Source organism: Muntiacus reevesi, chromosome X, assembly GCF_963930625.1.
Source record: "Muntiacus reevesi chromosome X, mMunRee1.1, whole genome shotgun sequence".
Taxonomy (NCBI): domain Eukaryota; kingdom Metazoa; phylum Chordata; class Mammalia; order Artiodactyla; family Cervidae; genus Muntiacus; species Muntiacus reevesi.
In genome coordinates, this window is record NC_089271.1 from 16,121,315 (window position 1) to 16,139,630 (window position 18,316).

Here is an 18,316-nt window from a genome sequence, read left to right on the forward strand (position 1 = left end):
TGCACACTCACCAAAATTGGAAGGCATGAGGACAGGTGATGAGGAAGAAGCTTGGCTACTGTCATTTCCCAATACAACTGGGTGATTCATTGTTTCAGGTCTGTTTTCTGTGCTGTTTTCTTCTTTCGCCAATACTTTTACAGGTAGAAGTGCTAAAAGAAAAGAAGTCTCAAATGCAAACTATGTATAGAGGAAATTACCCTTCAGGTATGAAGGGGAAATAAACATTCTCAGACAAAAGAAAATTTAAAATGTTTGTCACTAGCAGTAATGGCAAAAGGAAGATCTTGAAACAGAAAGGTTATGATGACAGAAGGAATCTTGGAGCATCAGGAAGGAAGAAAGAACAATTAAAAAGAGCAGGAAAGTGCATGCAGAGAAATTCAATCATTCATACTTTGCTGGGAGAGATGTAAAATGGAACAAACTGGAAAACAGTTTGGAAGTTTCTTATAAAACTAAACCTGTAATTACTACATGACACAGCAATTTCTGGGGCATTTAGAAATCATGAGAAATAGAAGCTCATGATGACACAAAAATCTGCATGTGAGTGTTCTTAACATCTTTATTCATAATAGCCAAAAACTGTAAATAACCCAGATGTCTTTCAACAGGTGAATGGTTAAACAAACTCTGGTAAATTCAATATCAGAATATTATTCAATAATAAAAAGGAATAAAGAACATAAAGAGCAGAAATATGGGCAAATACAATACTATCATGAGTTATGTAATTCATATGTAATGACTGAAATAAGAATACCATTTGACACCTAAGGCAATGATAGTTAAAATTGAGAAGGGCAAAGGAAACTAGAGTTAAAGTTTCAACACATCATTCTAAGGAGTAAAGTGTTGATACCAGTAGACTGTGACAAGCCACATACATACATGCCACATACATACATAATAACACCCAGAGTGACCAGAAGGAAAACTATACGAAGCAATACACTCAAAAACAAATAAATCAAGATGAAATACTAGAAAATGTTCAGGTAGCCCACAGAAATGCAAGAAATAAAATCAGGAAACAAAGAAAAAATTTAAAAATGTCAGACTTAAAACCTTGATATCAATAATTACTTTAAATGTAAATGACTTAACCATATCAATTAAATGGCAGCAATTGATAAAGTGAATAAAAACAAAACCCAACTATACGCCATTTACAAGAAAATCTGTAAGTTCAATGACATCAATAAACTGAAAGTAAAATGATAGAAAAATAAATACTGTGCAAATACTAACAGTAAAAAAAGAGTAGTTATGTGGATATCAGATAAAATAGACTTCACAGGCTTCCCTGGTGATCTAGAGGTTAAGAATCCACCTGCCAATCCAGGAGACATGGTTCAACTACTGAAGCCAGCCCGCCTAGAGTCCGTGTTCCACAATAAGAGAAGCCACTGCAATGAAAAGCCCACACACGGAAACTAGAGAAAACCCAGGCACAGCAATGAAGACCCAGTAGAGCCAAAAATAAATAAATCTTTTTAAAAAATAAACTTCAGAGCAAACAAAGTTACTAGAGACAAAAAGGATGAAAGGCTCAACCCCCCAGGAAGACATAACAATCCTTAATATATCAAACAACAGAATCTCAAAATACATGAAGCAAAAAGTGAAAGAGTTGAAAGAAGAAATAATCAGATCTATAGTTATATTTGAGGACCTCAACACCCTCCTCTCAGCAACTGGTGGAACAACCAGAAAAAGCAGCAAAGATATAGAAGACCCAAACAGTACAATCAACCAACAGGATTCTCATTTTAGAGAAGGAAATGGCAACTCCCTCTAGTATTCTTGCCTGGAGAATTCCATGGACAAAGGAGCCTGGCAGGTTACAGTCCCTGGGGTCACAAAGAGTCGGACATGACTGAGTGACTATCACTCACTCCATCCAATAAAAGCAGAATACATATTTTTGTCAAATGTCTGTGCATCATTCACCAAGATAGACCACATTCTGAGCCAGAGAAAAATCTCAACAAATTGAAAAGAAATGAAATAATATATGGCATACTGTCTGACCATAATGGAATCAAATTAGACATCAATAATAGAAAGAAGAAAATCTTTAAACACTTAGAAATTAAACAGCATATTTCCAATTAATACATAAACAGAACATTTCCATGGACATGATAAAACGTATAGGACTTAATAAAAATACAACACATCAAAATATATGGGATACAACTAAAGTAATACTGAAAATGAAATTTACAGCACTAAATGCTTACATTAGAAGAGAGGGAAAAGTCCCAAATCTATAATCAAAGTTCCTGCACCAAAAGTGAAGAGTAAAAGAAACCAAAATATACAAAAAATAATGAAATAATAAAAAGCAGAAATCAATGAAACTGAAAATATGAAAAATAGGAAAAGAAGCAAACAGCTGGTACCTCAAAAAAGATTAATAAAGCTAATAAACCTCTAGAAAGACTCACAAAAATAAAAGAGGTGATACAAATCGTCAATATCAGGAATGCAATGGGATATCACAACACATTTAGCAGTCATTAAAAAGATAATAGGGAATACTATGATTCAGTTTACCCTCACAAATTTGATAACTTAGAAGAACTGTACCAATTCTCCCAAAATTACAAATGCTAAACCTTAACCAAGATTACAGAGACAATCTAAATAGTCCTATAACCATCAAGGAAATTAGATTTGCAATTAAAAAGCTCCCCAAAAAAGGAATCTACAAGCCTAGGTTGATCTGTGGGTTTAACACAACTCCCATCAAAATCCCAGCAATTTTGGGGGGAAACATAAACAAGTTTACTCTAAAATGAGGATGGAAAGGCACAGGACCTAGAATATTTTAAATGATTGTTGAAAAAGAAGAATAAAGTAGGAGGAATCATTGTACCTGATGACAACGTTTACTGTATAACAACAACAATCACAAGGTTGTGATTTGGCAGAGGGGTAGAAACATAGATCAGTGGAAAACAATAGAGAACCTAGAAATAGATCTAATGGCTTTTTATTACTGTATAAAAGCAATTCAATGGAGGAAAGATTGTGCTGCAGCAACTGGATAGGTATAGGAAAAAAAAAAGAAGAACCTCAACCTACATCTCACACTATACAAAATTAACTCAAATATGAATTGTAAAGTATAAAACCTTTAGAAAAAAACATAGGAGAAAAAATTGGGGATCAAAGACTAAACAAAGAGTTCATAAGACTCTATACTAAAAGTATAAAATCCATAAAAAGAAAGTATAAATTGAACCTCAGAAAATTAAAAATTTTCTCTCTGCAAAACAAAACAAAAACACCTGTAGAAAGTATGACAAGGAAAGCTGCAGATAGGAAAATATTTGCAAACCACATAAATAACAAAAGACTAGTATCTCAAATATCTAAACAACTCCCAAAACATAGCAGTAAAAAACAGAAAAAAATTATTAGAACAGACATTTCAGAGAAAGAACATACAGATGGAAAGTTAGCACATGTGAAGATGCTGCACATCATTATCCAAGGCAAATGCATATTAAACCCACAACAAAGTATTACTGCATACCTATCAGAATGGATAAAATTTTTAAAAATAGTGAAAATACCAAATGCCAGTGAGGATGCAGAGAGAATGAATTACTTATACATTGTTGGTAGGACTATAAAATCAGTCATTCTGAAAATAGTTTGCCAGTTTCTTATAAAACTTAACATGCAATTATCATACTACCCAGCAACTGTGCTCTTGAGCATTTATCATAGGGAAATGAAAACTATGCAAACAAAAACCCACACAAGAATGTTTACAGCAACTTTACTCTTAATATTTAAAAACTGGAAACAACCCAGATATCCTTCAGTAGGTAAACAGATAAACAAATCATGGTATACCAATCAGCAAAAAAAAAAAAAAAGGAAGGAACTACTAATACATGCAGCAACTTGGATGGATCTCAAGGGAGTCTTTGACTGTATGGATCACAATAAACTGTGGAAAATTCTGAAAGAGATGGGAATATCAGACCACCTGACCTGCCTCTTGAGAAACCTATATGCAGGTCAGGAAGCAACAGTTAGAACTGGACATGGAACAACAGACTGGTTCCAAATAGGAAAAGGAGTATGTCATGGCTGTATATTGTCACCCTGCTTATTTAACTGATATGCAGAGTACATCATGAGAAATGCTGGGCTGGAGGAAGCACAAGCTGGAATCAACAGTGCCAGGAGAAATAACAATAACCTCAGATATGCAGATGACACCATCCTTATGGCAGAAAGTGAAGAAGAACTAAAGAGCCTCTTGATGAAAGCGAAAGAGGAGAGTGAAAAAGTTGTCTTAAAACTCAACATTCAGAAAACTAAGATCATGGCATCCGGTCCCATCACTTCATGGCAAATAGATGGGGAAACAATGATCACCACAGTCAGTGGCTGACTTTATTTTTCTGGGCTCCAAAATCACTGCAGATGGTGAGTGCAGCCATGAAATTAAAAGACGCTCACTCCTTGGAAGGAAAGTTATGACCAACCTAGACAGCATATTAAAAAGAAGAGACATTACTTTGCCAACAAAGGTCCGTCTAGTCAAGGCTATGGTTTTTCCAGTAGTCATGTGTGGATCTGAAGTTGGACTATAAAGAAAGCTGAGCACTGAAGAATTGATGCTTTTGAACTGTGGTGTTGGAGAAGACTCTTGAGAGTCCCTTTGACTGCAAGGAGATCCAACCAGTCCATCCTAAAGGAAATCAGTCCTGGGTATTCACTGGAAGGACTGATGTTGAAGCTGAAACTCCAATACTTTGGCCACCTGATGCGAAGAGCTGACTCATTTGAAAAGACCTTGATGCTGGGAAAGATTGAAGGCAGGAGGAGAAGGGGATGACAGAGGATGAGATGGTTAGATGGCATCACCTACTCAATGGACAGGAGTTTGGGTAAACTCCGGGAGTTGGTGATGGACAGGGAGGCCTGGTGTACTGCAGTTCATGGGGTCGCAAAGAGTGAGACACAACTGAGGGACTGAACTCAACTGAACTGAAATATTAAATACTATAAGTTGATAGACTCATAGAACATTGTCTTGTGATGACAAAATTACACAGAGAGATACAAGCAACTCCTGCAGCTCAATTCCAGAAAAATAAATGACCCAATCAAAAAATGGTCCAAAGAACTAAACAGACATTTCTCCAAAGAAGACATACAGATGGCTAACAAACACATGAAAAGATGCTCAACATCACTCATTATCAGAGTAATGCAAATCAAAAGCACAATGAGGTACCATTACACGCTAGTCAAGATGGCTGCTATCCAAAGTCTACAAGCAATAAATGCTGGAGAGGGTGTGGAGAAAAGGGAACCCTCTTACACTGTTGGTGGGAATGCAAACTAGTACAGCCACTATGGAGAACAGTGTGGAGATCCCTTAAAAAACTGGTAATAGAACTGCCATATGACCCAGCAATCCCACTCCTGGGCATACACACCGAGGAAACCAGATCTGAAAGAGACATGTGCACCCCAATGTTCATCACAGCACTGTTTATAGTTGCCAGAAAATGGAAGCAACCTAGATGGCCATCAGCAGACAAATGGATAGGGAAGCTATGGTACATATACACAATGGAACATTACTCAGCCATTAAAAAGAATTCATTTGAATCAGTTCTAATGAGATGGATGAAACTGGAGCCCATTATACAGAGTGAAGTAAGCCAGAAAGAAAAACACCAATACAGTATACTAACACATATGTATGGAATTTTAAAAGATGGTAACGATAACCCTATATGCAAAACAGAAAAAGAGACACAGATGTACAGAACAGACTTTTGGGCTCTGTGGGAGAAGGCAAGGGTGGGATGTTCTGAGAGAACAGCATTGAAACAAATATACTATCAAGAGTGAAACAGATCACCAGCCCAGGTTGGATGCATGAGATGGATGCTCAGGGCTGGTGCACTGGGAAGACCCAGAGGGATGGGATGGGGAGGGAGGCGGGAGGGGGGATCGGGATGGGGAACACATGTAGATGCATGGCTGATTCATGTCAATGTATGGCAAAAACCACTACAATACTGTAAAGCAATTAGCCTCCAACTAATAAAAATAAATGAAAAAAATAAAAATTAAAAAAAGAAACAGAGAGAGAACATATTAATATTTGGATAGGTTGCAGATGAAGCCAGGTAAGGAATGACAAGAAAGATGTGGATGTGTTTATAAAAAGGCAAAAGCTGGTTCTTGAGAGTTACAGAAGAATTCTGTGTCATGACTGGTAGTGGCGAATATCCAAACCTTAACACTTACAAAAGTGCAGAGAACTAAACAAACACACACATACACACACACATGAATACAAGTAAAGCTGAGTACATCTGAAAAGATCTGTGGATCATATCAATGTCAAAATTTTAGTTGCCATATTTTACTATGTTTTTGCAAAATACTACTATTGGGAGATATTGGGTAAAGGGTACATAAGATCTCTCTGTATTACTTCTTGCAACTAAATGTGATTCTGAAATATCTCAAAATGAAAAGTCTAATGTTGAAAAAGCAATCACTAAGAATTAATATTAAGAATACTGATGGGTTTAAATTAGAGTGCTACTCATAATAGGTGTCACTTCAAACTCACCAAATTCAGAAGTTAGGAAGAAAGATTCTGAATCAATTTGTTGGTAACTGTCATTTTTTATTACACTTGCATGATTCTCTGCTTCAGGATTCATTTCTGTGCTGGATTCTGTTTGAACAACATTTTGATAAGGAAAACATTTTCAAGTACTGAAAGACAAGAAATCTCAACAGTAATTTTTATTTCAGACAAAACTATCATTCAGGAATGAAGGAAAAATAAAGACATCCCTAGACAAAAGAAAACTAAAAAAATGTCAAGACTGACTTACCCTTAACAATGGCTAAAGGAAAATCATCTGACCAAAAGGATATGATGAAGAAAGGAACTTTGGAGCATGAGGAAGGAAGAAAAAACAATAGAAAGAACAAAGGGACTTCCCTGGTGGTCCAGTGGTTAAGACTCAGTGCTTACACTGCAGAAGCCATGAGTTTGATCCCTGGTCGGGGAACTAACATCCCACATGCCATGTGGTGCAGCACCCCCCAAAATTTTTTTAATAAAAAACTTTTAAAAAATATTAATAATAAATAATATTAATAAATAAATAAAAATTAATTAATTAATTAATTAAAAATAAATAAAAATATTAATAATAAAAAAGAAAGAGTAGAAATACATTGCTAGTGGGACTATAAAATGGTACAGCTACACTGGAAAACAGTTTGGCAATATTTTACAAAACTCAGCTTACAATTACCATAGGACTCTGCAACTGCGTTCTTGAGTGTTAGCCCAGAGAAGTGAAAACTGATGTTCATACAGAAACCTATACACGAGCATTCACAGTAGCTCTACTCCAAATAGCCAAAAACTGGTAACAACTCAGACATCCTTCAACTGGTGAACAGATAAACGATGGTACACACATACCATGGAGTACTCAACAATAAAAATGTATTGATCTACACAGCAATTTAGATAAATCTCCAGGGAATTATGGTGAATGAAAAAAGGCAATCCCAAAAGGTTACATATTATGTAAGTCTATATAAAACTCTTGAAATGACAAAATTATAAAGAATGAAAACAGATTAGTAGTTGCTGAGGGCAGGTACAGGGATGGCAGGGATAGGAGCATGAGAGAAGAAAGGCAGGTGTGTTTTTCCGGGGCAAATGGGAGAATCCTTGTGGTAATGGGAATGTTCTGAATTTTGACTGTGATGGAGGACATGGAAAGGTATTCAGGTTGCAAAATGATATAATACTAAATCATACACACAAACATAAACACACACAAATATAGATAAAACTAAAGACAGCTCAGTAAAATCTGTGGATTTTATCAATGTCTATATCCTGGTTCTGATATTGTATTATAATTTTGCAAGATGTTATCTTGTGGGAAACTTGGTAAAGTATACACAAAATCTATTATTTTTATAATGGCATGTGCAGCTAAACTTTTCTTTAAAAGAAAACTTAATTTGTAATTAGGAAAAGCTCATATTAAGGGTGTTAATAAACCTAAATAGTGCTACTTATAATATGTATCATTACACTCACCAAAATCGGAAGGGATGAAGATATATGAAGCATCTTCAGCACTGTCATATTCCAAGAAAGGTAGCTGATTCATCATTGGAGTGTCACTTTCCAGGCTGGTTTCTGCTTTGACCACCATTTCTGTTAGTAAAATGTTCAAATGCTGTGAGAAAAGATTCCACCCTCATACCTATATCTGATGAAACTATCTTCCATTAATGAAGAAAAAATATTCACAAAGGAAAACCAAAAATATTTGTCACTAACTGACTTATGCTTAAAATGGCTATAGGAAAGTCTTCTAACAAAAAGTATGTAATAGAATTCTGGAGCATTAAGGAGAAGAAAGAACAATGGAAAGAACAGAAATATGGATGCAGAGAAATCAGATCACTCATACATGGCTGGCAGGAATGAAAAATGGTACAGCTACACTGGAAAGCAGTTTGACAATTTCTTATAAACTAAGGATGCAGTTACCACAGGTTCAAGAAATTGCATTCTTGGGAATTCATCCAGAGAAGTGAAAACTTTTGTGAAAGAGTGAAATGAATGAAATGAAAACATTTAAAAGATCACAATGAACTGGAAAATTCTGAAAGAGATGGGAATACCAGACCACCTGACCTACTTCTTGAGAAACCTGTATATAGGTGAGGAAGCAACAGTTAGAACTGGACATGGAACAACAGACTGGTTCCAAATAGGAAAAGGAGTACATCAAGGCTGTATATTGTCACCCTGCTTATTTAACTTATATGCAGAGTACATCATGAGAATTGCTGGGCTGGGGGAAGCACAAGCTGGAATCAAGACTGACGGGAGAAATATCAATAACCTCAGACATGCAGATGACACCACCCTTATGGCAGAAAGTGAAGAAGAACTAAAGAGCCTCTTGATGAAAGTGAAAGAGAGTGAAAAAGCGGGCTTAAAGCTCAACATTCAGAAAACTAAGATCATGGCATCTGGTCCCATCACTTCATGGCAAATAGATGGGGAAACAGTGGAAACAGTAGTTGACTTTATTTTTCTGGGCTCCAAAATCACTGCGGATGGTGAGTGCAGCCATGAAATTAAAAGATGCTTGCTTCTTAGAAGGAAAGTTATGACCAACCTAGACAGCATATTAAAAAGAAGGGACATTACTTTGCCAACAAAGGTCCGTCTAGTCAAGGATATGGTTTTTCCAGTAGTCATGTATGGATGTGAGAGTTAGACTATAAAGAAAGCTGAGTGCAGAAGAATTGATGCCTTTCAACTGTGGTGTTGGAGAAGACTCTTGAGAGTTTCTTGGACTGCAAGGAGATCCAACCAGTCCATCCTAAAGGAGATCAGTCCTGGGTGTTCATTGGAGGGACTGATGTTGAAGCTGAAACTCCAATACTTTGGCCACCTGATGCGAAGAGCTGACTCATTTGAAAAGACTCTGATGCTGGGAAAGATTGAGGGCAGGAGGAGAGGGGGACGAGAGAGGATGAGATGGTTGGATGGCATCACCAACACAATGGACATGGGTTTGGGTGGACTCCAGGAGTTGGTGATGGACAGGGAGGCCTGGCATACTGCAGTTCATGCGGTCGCAAAGAGTCGGATACGACTGAGCGACTGAACTGAACTGAACTGTTGAATAAATATTCATATCAACACTACCCTTACCAGTCAAAAACCAGAAGCACAGAGGTTTTCAACAGATGAACAGAAAAATAAACCCTGGTACATTCACACTATGAAGTAATACTCAGCAATAAAAAAGAAGGAACCACTGCTACACACAAACAATATGAATGAATCTCCAGGGAATTACACTGAAGGAAGAAACCAATCTCAAACACCACATGATTCCATTTATATAACAATGCTGAAGGGACAAATAATTGATCTGGAGAACAGATTCATAGTTACCATGAAACAGGGCAGAGGGTAGGAGTAGAGGGCAAATGTCAGTTGGAGAGAGTTGGGTGTGGTTATAAAAGAGAAATATGAGAGAGCATGGTAGTGATGCAACTGTTCCAAGGCTTACCTGTGGTAGAAGACACATGATCTGTACATATGAGAAAACTGTATAGAACTCAACACACACATATTAATGCAAGTGAAACTGAGAGCATCTCAATAATATCTGTGGATAGTATCATGTTCATATTTTGGTTGTGGTAATTTTCTATCATTCTGTAAGATGATACCATTTTACCATGGTAGATAGCATTTTACCATTGGGGAACACCGGGTAATCAGAACCCAGGACTGTTCTGTACTATTTATTATAACTGCATGTTCAGCTACATTTTTCTGAAAATCAAAACTTTAATTAGAAAGAGCTACCTATATCTTACACTATGGAGAGTGATGAATCTAGATTAAATATATGTCAAAGTATCATTTCAAACTCACCAACACTGGATGGAAAGGAGAGAGGTGAAGAGCCAGTATCTGGGTTACTGTCACTTCCCACTACAGTTTCATTTCCCACTATCTGATAGCTGTTATCCACGGTGGTTTCTGCTTGTCCTGGCATTTCTATAAGTATAACTTTTTCAAATGCTGAAAGATAAGAACTCTCAACTGTGAACTCTATACTGGGTGAGACTGTCCTTCCGGAAAGAATGGTAAATAAAGACATTATGATACAAAAGAAAAAAGATTTTTTAATTTTCCCTAGCAGATTTTCCCTTAAAAATGGCTAAAGGAAAATCTTCAAAAAAGAAAAGATATTATTAAAGAAGGAATCTTGGAGCATCATGACGGAAGAAATAATAATGGACAGACCAGAGATACGGATGGAGAGAAAATGGATCAACCACACTGTGATGCTGGAAATGTAAAATGGTACAGCCTCTCTGGAAAATTGTTTGGCAGTTTCTAATAAAACTAAACATGCTATTACTTATAAGACCCAGCAACTGCACTTTTGGCATTCATGACAGAGAAATTGAAATTTATATTTACACAAAAATCAATGCACCAATGTTCATAGCACTTTACTTGAAGTATCCAAAAACTCAGAAAGAAAAAAAAAAAAAAAACAAATTTCCTTCAATGTATGAATTAAAAAAAAAAAAACATTGTGTGTGTACATACACACACACCAGGGAATAAAAATTTAGATTTACACAAAAGTATGTATGTGAATATGTATAGCTGCTTTACTCCTAATAGCCAAAAACGGAAAAAAAATCCAGATGCCCTTCAACAGGTGAAGAGTTAAAATGTTGTATACCCATAGCATGGAATATTCTGTAGCAGTAATAGTAATAAAGTATTGACACATGCCACAAACTGGATGACTCTTCAGGGAATTAGGCTGAGTGAAAGAAGCCAAACCCAAAGTTATATGGTACATTATTCCACTTATATAACAATCTGAGACAAAATTATAGAAACAGAGAAGAGATCAATGGTAGCCAGGTGTTAGCGATGGGCCTTGGAGGAAGGAAAGGTTGGCTGTGTTTGTATAAAAGCAGTAACAAGGGATCCTTGAGTGATGGTAATGATCACTACCTTGACTGTGGTGTACTCAACTCACTGCATAGTGCTAAATACACACATGAAAGTGTACACACACATACACGTAAAACTAGAGGCACCTCAATAACGTCTGTGGGCTGTATCAATGTCAGTATATGGGTTGTGACACTGTACCATTATTTTGCAAGGTGTAGTCACTGGGAAAAATAAGTAAAGCATTAATAGGATCTCTGTGCATTATTTTTACAGCTGCATGTGAATCTTAAATTATACCAAAAAGTTTTAAGAGCTACCAAAAAGTTTTAAGAACTACAAAATATTAAGGATGTGAATAGATCTAGACTAAACAGTGCTACTCACAATATGTATCATTTCAAACTCACCAAAATTAGGCGGGACGGAGTGAGATGCAGAGTCAGTACCTGAACCAATGATATTTCCCAGTAAAGCTGGATAATACACTGTCTGAGAGCTGTTTTCCACACCAGTTTCTTCTTTTATTGGCATTTGTGTAAGGATGAATTTTTCAACACCTGAAAGAACTCTCAATCGTGAATTCTACATGAAATGAAACTATCCTTCAAGTAAAAGGTGAAACAAAAACATTTTGAAACAAAAAGACTAAAAAAATTGGTCCCTAGCAGACTTACCTATATGGAGAGGTAAAGGAATATTTTCAAACAGAAAGAATAGGATGAAAGAAGGAAATTGGGAATATCAGGAAGAAAGAAAGAGCTATGATAAGAACAGAAATATGAATGTAAAGAAACTGGATCATTGCTTGTAAGAATGAAAAATGGTACCACCTCTCCAGAAAACTGGCATTTTCTTACAAAATTAAACATGCTATTACCATAAGACTCAAAAATTGCACACTTGGAATTCAAGACAGAAAAATTAGAACTTACATTTATACAATAACCAGTACATGGATGTTCATAACATCATTACTCTTAAGACTAAAAACCATGGGGGAAAAACTAATGTCCTCCCATGACTGAGTGGTTAAAAACAATTACTGCATATTGAAATCCTGTAAAACTATTCAGCAAAAAAAAGGAAGTTTTGTACATGCAACAACATGGATGAATCCTCAAGGAATTATGCCAGGTGAAAAAAATCCTCAAAGTTTATGTATCATAAAATTCCTTTTGTATAATGTTCTTGAAGTGACAAAATTATAGAAACCAGTGTTTGCCAGGGCCTAGGGAATGAACAATGGGGAAGGAGAGGGTTACCTGAGAGAGGTGGGAGTGGCTATAAAGGGGCAAGAGGAGGCATCCTTATGGTAATGGAAATGTTTTTATGTCTTGACGTGGTGGTGGATATCACATCTACTCATGTGATGAAATCAGACAGAAATAAATATAAACACATACAAATTACCACAAGTAAAACTAGGGACATCTCAGTAACATCTGTGTATTATATCAATGTCAATACCCGAGTTGTGATATTTTACTAGTTTTGCAAGATGTTATCATTGAGAGAAAAGGGTCAAGTGTAAAAGGGGTCTTTTATATTATTTCTTATAAAGATATGTGAATCTAAAATTATTCCAAAATAAAAAGTTTAATTTAAAAAAACGGGCTACTGCTAACTTGCATTAAGGATGCTGATGCATCTAGATTACATAGTGCTACTTAATACTATGTGTTATTTGAAACTCACCAAAATTGGGTGAAAGGTTGACAGATAATGAACTCGGGTCACTGTCATCTCCTGATAAAGTTGAGTAACTCATTGTTTCGGGGCTGTTCTCCAGGCTGGTTTCTGCTACCTCTGGCATAGTTACAGTAAAAAACATTTTTTGAGTGCTTAAGAAAATAACTGTCAATCATTAATTCTATATGCAGTAAAACTATGCCTCATTAAGAAATGGGAAATGAATATATTCTTATATGAAGGAAAACTAAAAGAACTTGTCTCTTTGAGCATCAAGAAGAAAGAACAATGGAAAGAGAATAAATATGCATTAAGAAAAATTATATCACACATATATTATGGGTAGAAGGAAAAATTATACAGCTCCTCTGAAAAATAATTTTAGCAGTTTCTTATAAAACTAAACATGGAATTACATGTGACCCAGAATTGCCCTCTTGGGCATTCATCTCAAAGAAATGTAGATTTATATTTATGCAAAAGCTGGCAAAGGACTGTTCATATAGCTAAACTTGTAACAGCAAGAAATAGGAAATATCCCAAATGTCCTTCAATGAGTGAATAAATACACAGTTACACACCCATACCATAGAATACAACTGAACAATAAAAAGGAAGAAACTCTTGATACAAGCAATGTGCTTGTGCATGTGCTCAGTTGTGTCCAACTCTTTGCAACCCCATGGACTGTAGCCCACCAGGCTCCTCTGTCCATGGGATTTCCCAGGCAAGAATACTGGAGTTGGTTGCCATTTCCTCCTCCAGGGGATCTTTCCACCTCAGGGATCGAACCCACGTCTCCTGTGTCTCCTGCATTGGCAGGTGGATTCTTTACCACTTGAGCCACCTATGTTCAGTTAAAAAAAGAAAGCCATGCCCAAAAGGTTCTATAGTACTTTATTCCATTTAAATGATAATATTCAAATGACAAAATCATAAAAAGTCAATTCTGGGCTGGCCTGGGGTGTTAGGATGGGGCAGGTGGGAGGAGAGGGTGACCAGAAGGAAGTAGTTGTGGTTAAGAAAAGGGCAATATGAAAGGTGTTTGTGGTAATGATGGAAATGTTCTTTATCATGACTCTGTGTGTGTGTGTGTGTTAGTCGTTCAGTCATGTCTGACTCTTTTCGACCCATGGACTGTAGCCAGCCAGGCCTTCTGTGCATGGGATTCTCCAGGCAAGAATACTGGAGTGGGTTACCATTCCCTTCTCCAGGGAACCTTCCCAACCCAGGGATCAAACCCTGGTCTCCTGCATTGCAGGCAGATTCTTTACCATCTGAGCCACCAGGGAAGCCCGGTAGTTTCTCATAAAATTAAACATGTGGTTAATATATAGCGAGCAATTGCACTCTTGGGTATTCATGTCAGAGAAATGAAAACTTCTATTTACGCAAAAACCTGCACATGAAGATTCACAGCAGCCTTAGTCCTAACATGAAAACCTGGATTATAAAACTCCAAATTTTCTTAAACAGATGAATGGTTAAACTATGACACATCCATACCAAGTAGCAGTACTGAGCAATAAAAAGGAAGAAACTACTGAACAACCTGGCTTAATCTCCAGGGCCTTATATTGAGTGAGAAAAGCCAGTATCAAAATGTTACATACTATATGCCTCCAAATACATAAAAATTTTGAAGTGATAAAGTTCTAGAGATGAAGAATAGATCAGTGGTTTCCAAGAATTAGGGATAAGGGAATGAAGAGGGCCAGGTCATCAGAGGGTGATGGGCATGGTTATAAAAAGGCAACACAAGTGATCCATGTGATCGAACTATTCTGTCCCTTGACTATGGTGGTGGATATACAAACCTTATCACATGATAAATCAGAATAAAACTAAAAGTACAGACACACAGATGAATACAAGTCAAACTGGGAACAGTTGAATATGACCCATGGATTATATCAACATCAATATCCTTGTTGTGATATTTTACCATAGCTTCACAAGATGTTACCACTTTGGGAAATTGGGTAAAGGCTATGCCTCTGTATTATTTCTTACAACTACATGTGAAGCTACAATTATCTCAATATTTTTGTTGTTGTTCTTCAGTCATCCAGTCGTGTCCGACTCTTGGACTGTGAACCCATGGACTGGAGCACGCCAGGCCTCTGTCCTTCACCATCTCTCAGAGTTTGCCCAAGTTCATGTCCATTGAACCAAAAAACCACTAGCACTAGTTTGCATTAAGGAAGCTTTTGAATCTAAATTACCAAGACGCTATTTACAATGTGTGCTATTTCAAACTCACCAAAATTGGGAGCGATGCAGAGAGATGGCAAGGCAGTGTCTGGGTTCATCCTGTTATTTATAGTTGAATATCTCACTGTCTCAAAGTTGTCAGGCAGACTAGATTCCGCTTGTGGAAGATCTGCTGTAAGTTCTGCTAGAGTATCCTGGGCAGATGAGAGATCACTGTTGATATGTTCATCACCTTCACTGAAAATGGATGAAAGAGTAAGCCTAGGAAATGGGCTATCTAAGTCATGACTTGGCTGTAATGAGAACGTAGAGACAATCCTGGGAAGTGACAGACTCTCGCTGGGCGCTAGCTGCTGCAGTTCAGGGGATGCTGCTGACTGAAGAGATATCCCTCCTGGATTAGTCTCAGCATCATTTTCCTGCCTCTGAGCTGGTGAAGGTGGGTTACCATCTCCCTGTCCAGGATCAAAGAACAGGATGGGTTAAGTTCCTTTGTTTGGATTCTAGACCTTAATTTTTCCATGAGGTATACAGTCAAAACCTTTATGTGTAAATCCAGATGATCTCTAAAATGACACATAGCCAGTATAAATCATCTATGAGTAAAAATAAACATTGAAAAGTAGGTAAAATCATTAATACCTATTTTCCCTGCAACATCATTTTCCACAGTCAAATATAAATGCTGAATTTTGATTATATGATTTTTATTCCTCTTCATACCTACATTTTGATTGCACTTTATACGTTATGGTTACAAACAAAAATATTCAGCATCATGTCTCAAATCTAAACTTTAGCATTCTCCCAACAAAAGTTTAGCTTCCAACCTATTGCTAAAGTATAGATCAATCTTGCTAATCTCAGAGTTATTAGCTCTCTCTCACTTCTGAATGGTATTGTTAGAAAATATAGGTTTATGGAAGTAGTAAAAACATTTGTATAACACTTACATGGGGTAGCGTCTGTGGTCTCCCCAAAGAACGCTGCATTTCTGAAACTATTCCACGAAGGTGGTTAATCTGACTATTGATGACATCAGTAAGTTCACTCAAATTCTGTTACAATAAAAAACTTAGTGTTCTTATTTTGAAAAAAAACAGTAACATATAAGAAAATACCAATAAACCAAACTTTGACTGCCAGAATCAAAGAAAGTTCTCAAGCCATCAGAAATTTCTTGTTTCCCACTTGATGCCTGGTTGTTGGTGATCCAGGGCCGAGCTGGCTGAGATAAAGCGCCCCGACCTCCTACTCAACTCCTCTGTATCAGACAGGCATTTAAAGAAGCTTGAATACTGGAAAGTAAATGTTCCACAATTCCTATAAGCCATCACATTTATGCTGGAGTCATTTTACATCAAGGAAGGTGCTTTTTTAGGAAAGAAATGTTCAAATCTGCTAAAAGGCAAAAGAGCCTCTTTCCATACAATGTCAGTATAAACTAACAGGCAGAGAGCAGCCCATTCCAGAAAGAATAGTGAGTCAAATACAATAGCTGTTTGACTTCAAAGTATTTTAGAGTTATGAATTAACAACCTTACAAAACCTTTGAGTACACAGCCCCTCTATGCCAATTAGTATGTGACTGATAAAACCTGAAAAATCCTGAAATACACAGAAATTTCATTCAGGCAAAAATACACTTATACAAAGAGGCCAGAATCACTACCTCATTCATTCATTCATTAATTCAAGTAAACACTTATTGAGGGTTTACTACCTGTCAGAACAACTTTGCTAGATGCTGGGAATGTGGACACTAAAAAAAAAACAAACACCTCCTGCCCTAAGGAACTTCTATTTTAGCTGGGGAGAGAGAAAAATAGATGATTTCAATAAATAAATTGATTAGCAGCCTAGAACAGTGGTTTTCAAACTGTGGTCCATGCACTGGCAGCATCAGTATCAAACACAGCATGTCAGAAATGCAAAATCCCCCACCTCAGACCTGCTAATACAGGAACTCATTGCTAGGAGAGAGCCCTCCAAGTAATTCTAATGCATGATCAAATGTGAGACTCACTGGCTTATCACATTGGGATAAATAGCACAGGGTCTAGGGGGACAAGGTTGGGTTCAAATACTAGAGTTCTACCACTTATTAGCTCTGTGAACTTGGGCAAATCACTTAACTTCTCTGTGCTTCAATCTTCTCATATATAGAATTAGGGATAAAAATCTCAAAGTTATTCTGAGGACAAAATGAGGTAATGGAGCCTTATATTGATATTAACATAATAATTACAGTACATAATAACCAGTCCAGCAATGCTCATATATTATTATTATTACTACCAGTGCCATGACACAAGTAATAAGTGTGCACAGAAAAAAATGGAACCCAATTCAGGCTGGCAGTCATGGTAGGCTTTTCAGAGAAGGAAATGTCTATGTTGAGAATTAAAAGGTGAGAAACCATTCGCTTGGTGAGGATGCATGGAAGGGCATATAGAATAGAAAGAACAGAAAATTCTAAAATACCAGAACATTAATTAGCATAATATATTTAGGGAACTATCTATGGCTTAATACAAAATGTGAAACTTAGAGGAAAAAGCATTGGGGAAGAAGGTTGGGGAGGCAAGTAGTGCCATTTTGAGATCTTCACCCAATAGAAACTCAAGCATGGGAAAGACATGAGGCAAACTCATCTTTAGAAAAGATTAAAATGCAAAAAATGAATCAAAGATGTGGTGGTTAGGATGTACAAGAAACTGTTTTGAGTGATATTAAGGAAAGAGACTCCTCAGGACTTGGTTAATGGGGGAGAGGTGAAGGAACTAGTCAAAGATAATGTCTGGATTTCCAGCTTAATGCGACATGATGGTAGTTAACCTGAGAGAGGGAATA

General features: G+C 36.8%; 1 protein-coding gene across 1 annotated transcript in view; it reads right to left on the reverse strand.

Annotated features, from left to right (window-relative positions):
- BEND2 (BEN domain containing 2) overlaps window positions 1-18,316 on the reverse strand; it is a 43,558-nt gene that overhangs the window by 11,778 nt on the left and 13,464 nt on the right. The window contains exons 5-11 of the mRNA XM_065916107.1: window positions 16,417-16,521; window positions 15,513-15,918; window positions 13,256-13,366; window positions 11,968-12,117; window positions 8,138-8,257; window positions 6,632-6,739; window positions 12-152 (exon numbers count right to left, since the gene is read on the reverse strand). Of these exons, the coding sequence (XP_065772179.1) occupies window positions 12-152; window positions 6,632-6,739; window positions 8,138-8,257; window positions 11,968-12,117; window positions 13,256-13,366; window positions 15,513-15,918; window positions 16,417-16,521 (1,141 nt within the window). The remainder of the gene's footprint in view (window positions 1-11; window positions 153-6,631; window positions 6,740-8,137; window positions 8,258-11,967; window positions 12,118-13,255; window positions 13,367-15,512; window positions 15,919-16,416; window positions 16,522-18,316) is intronic.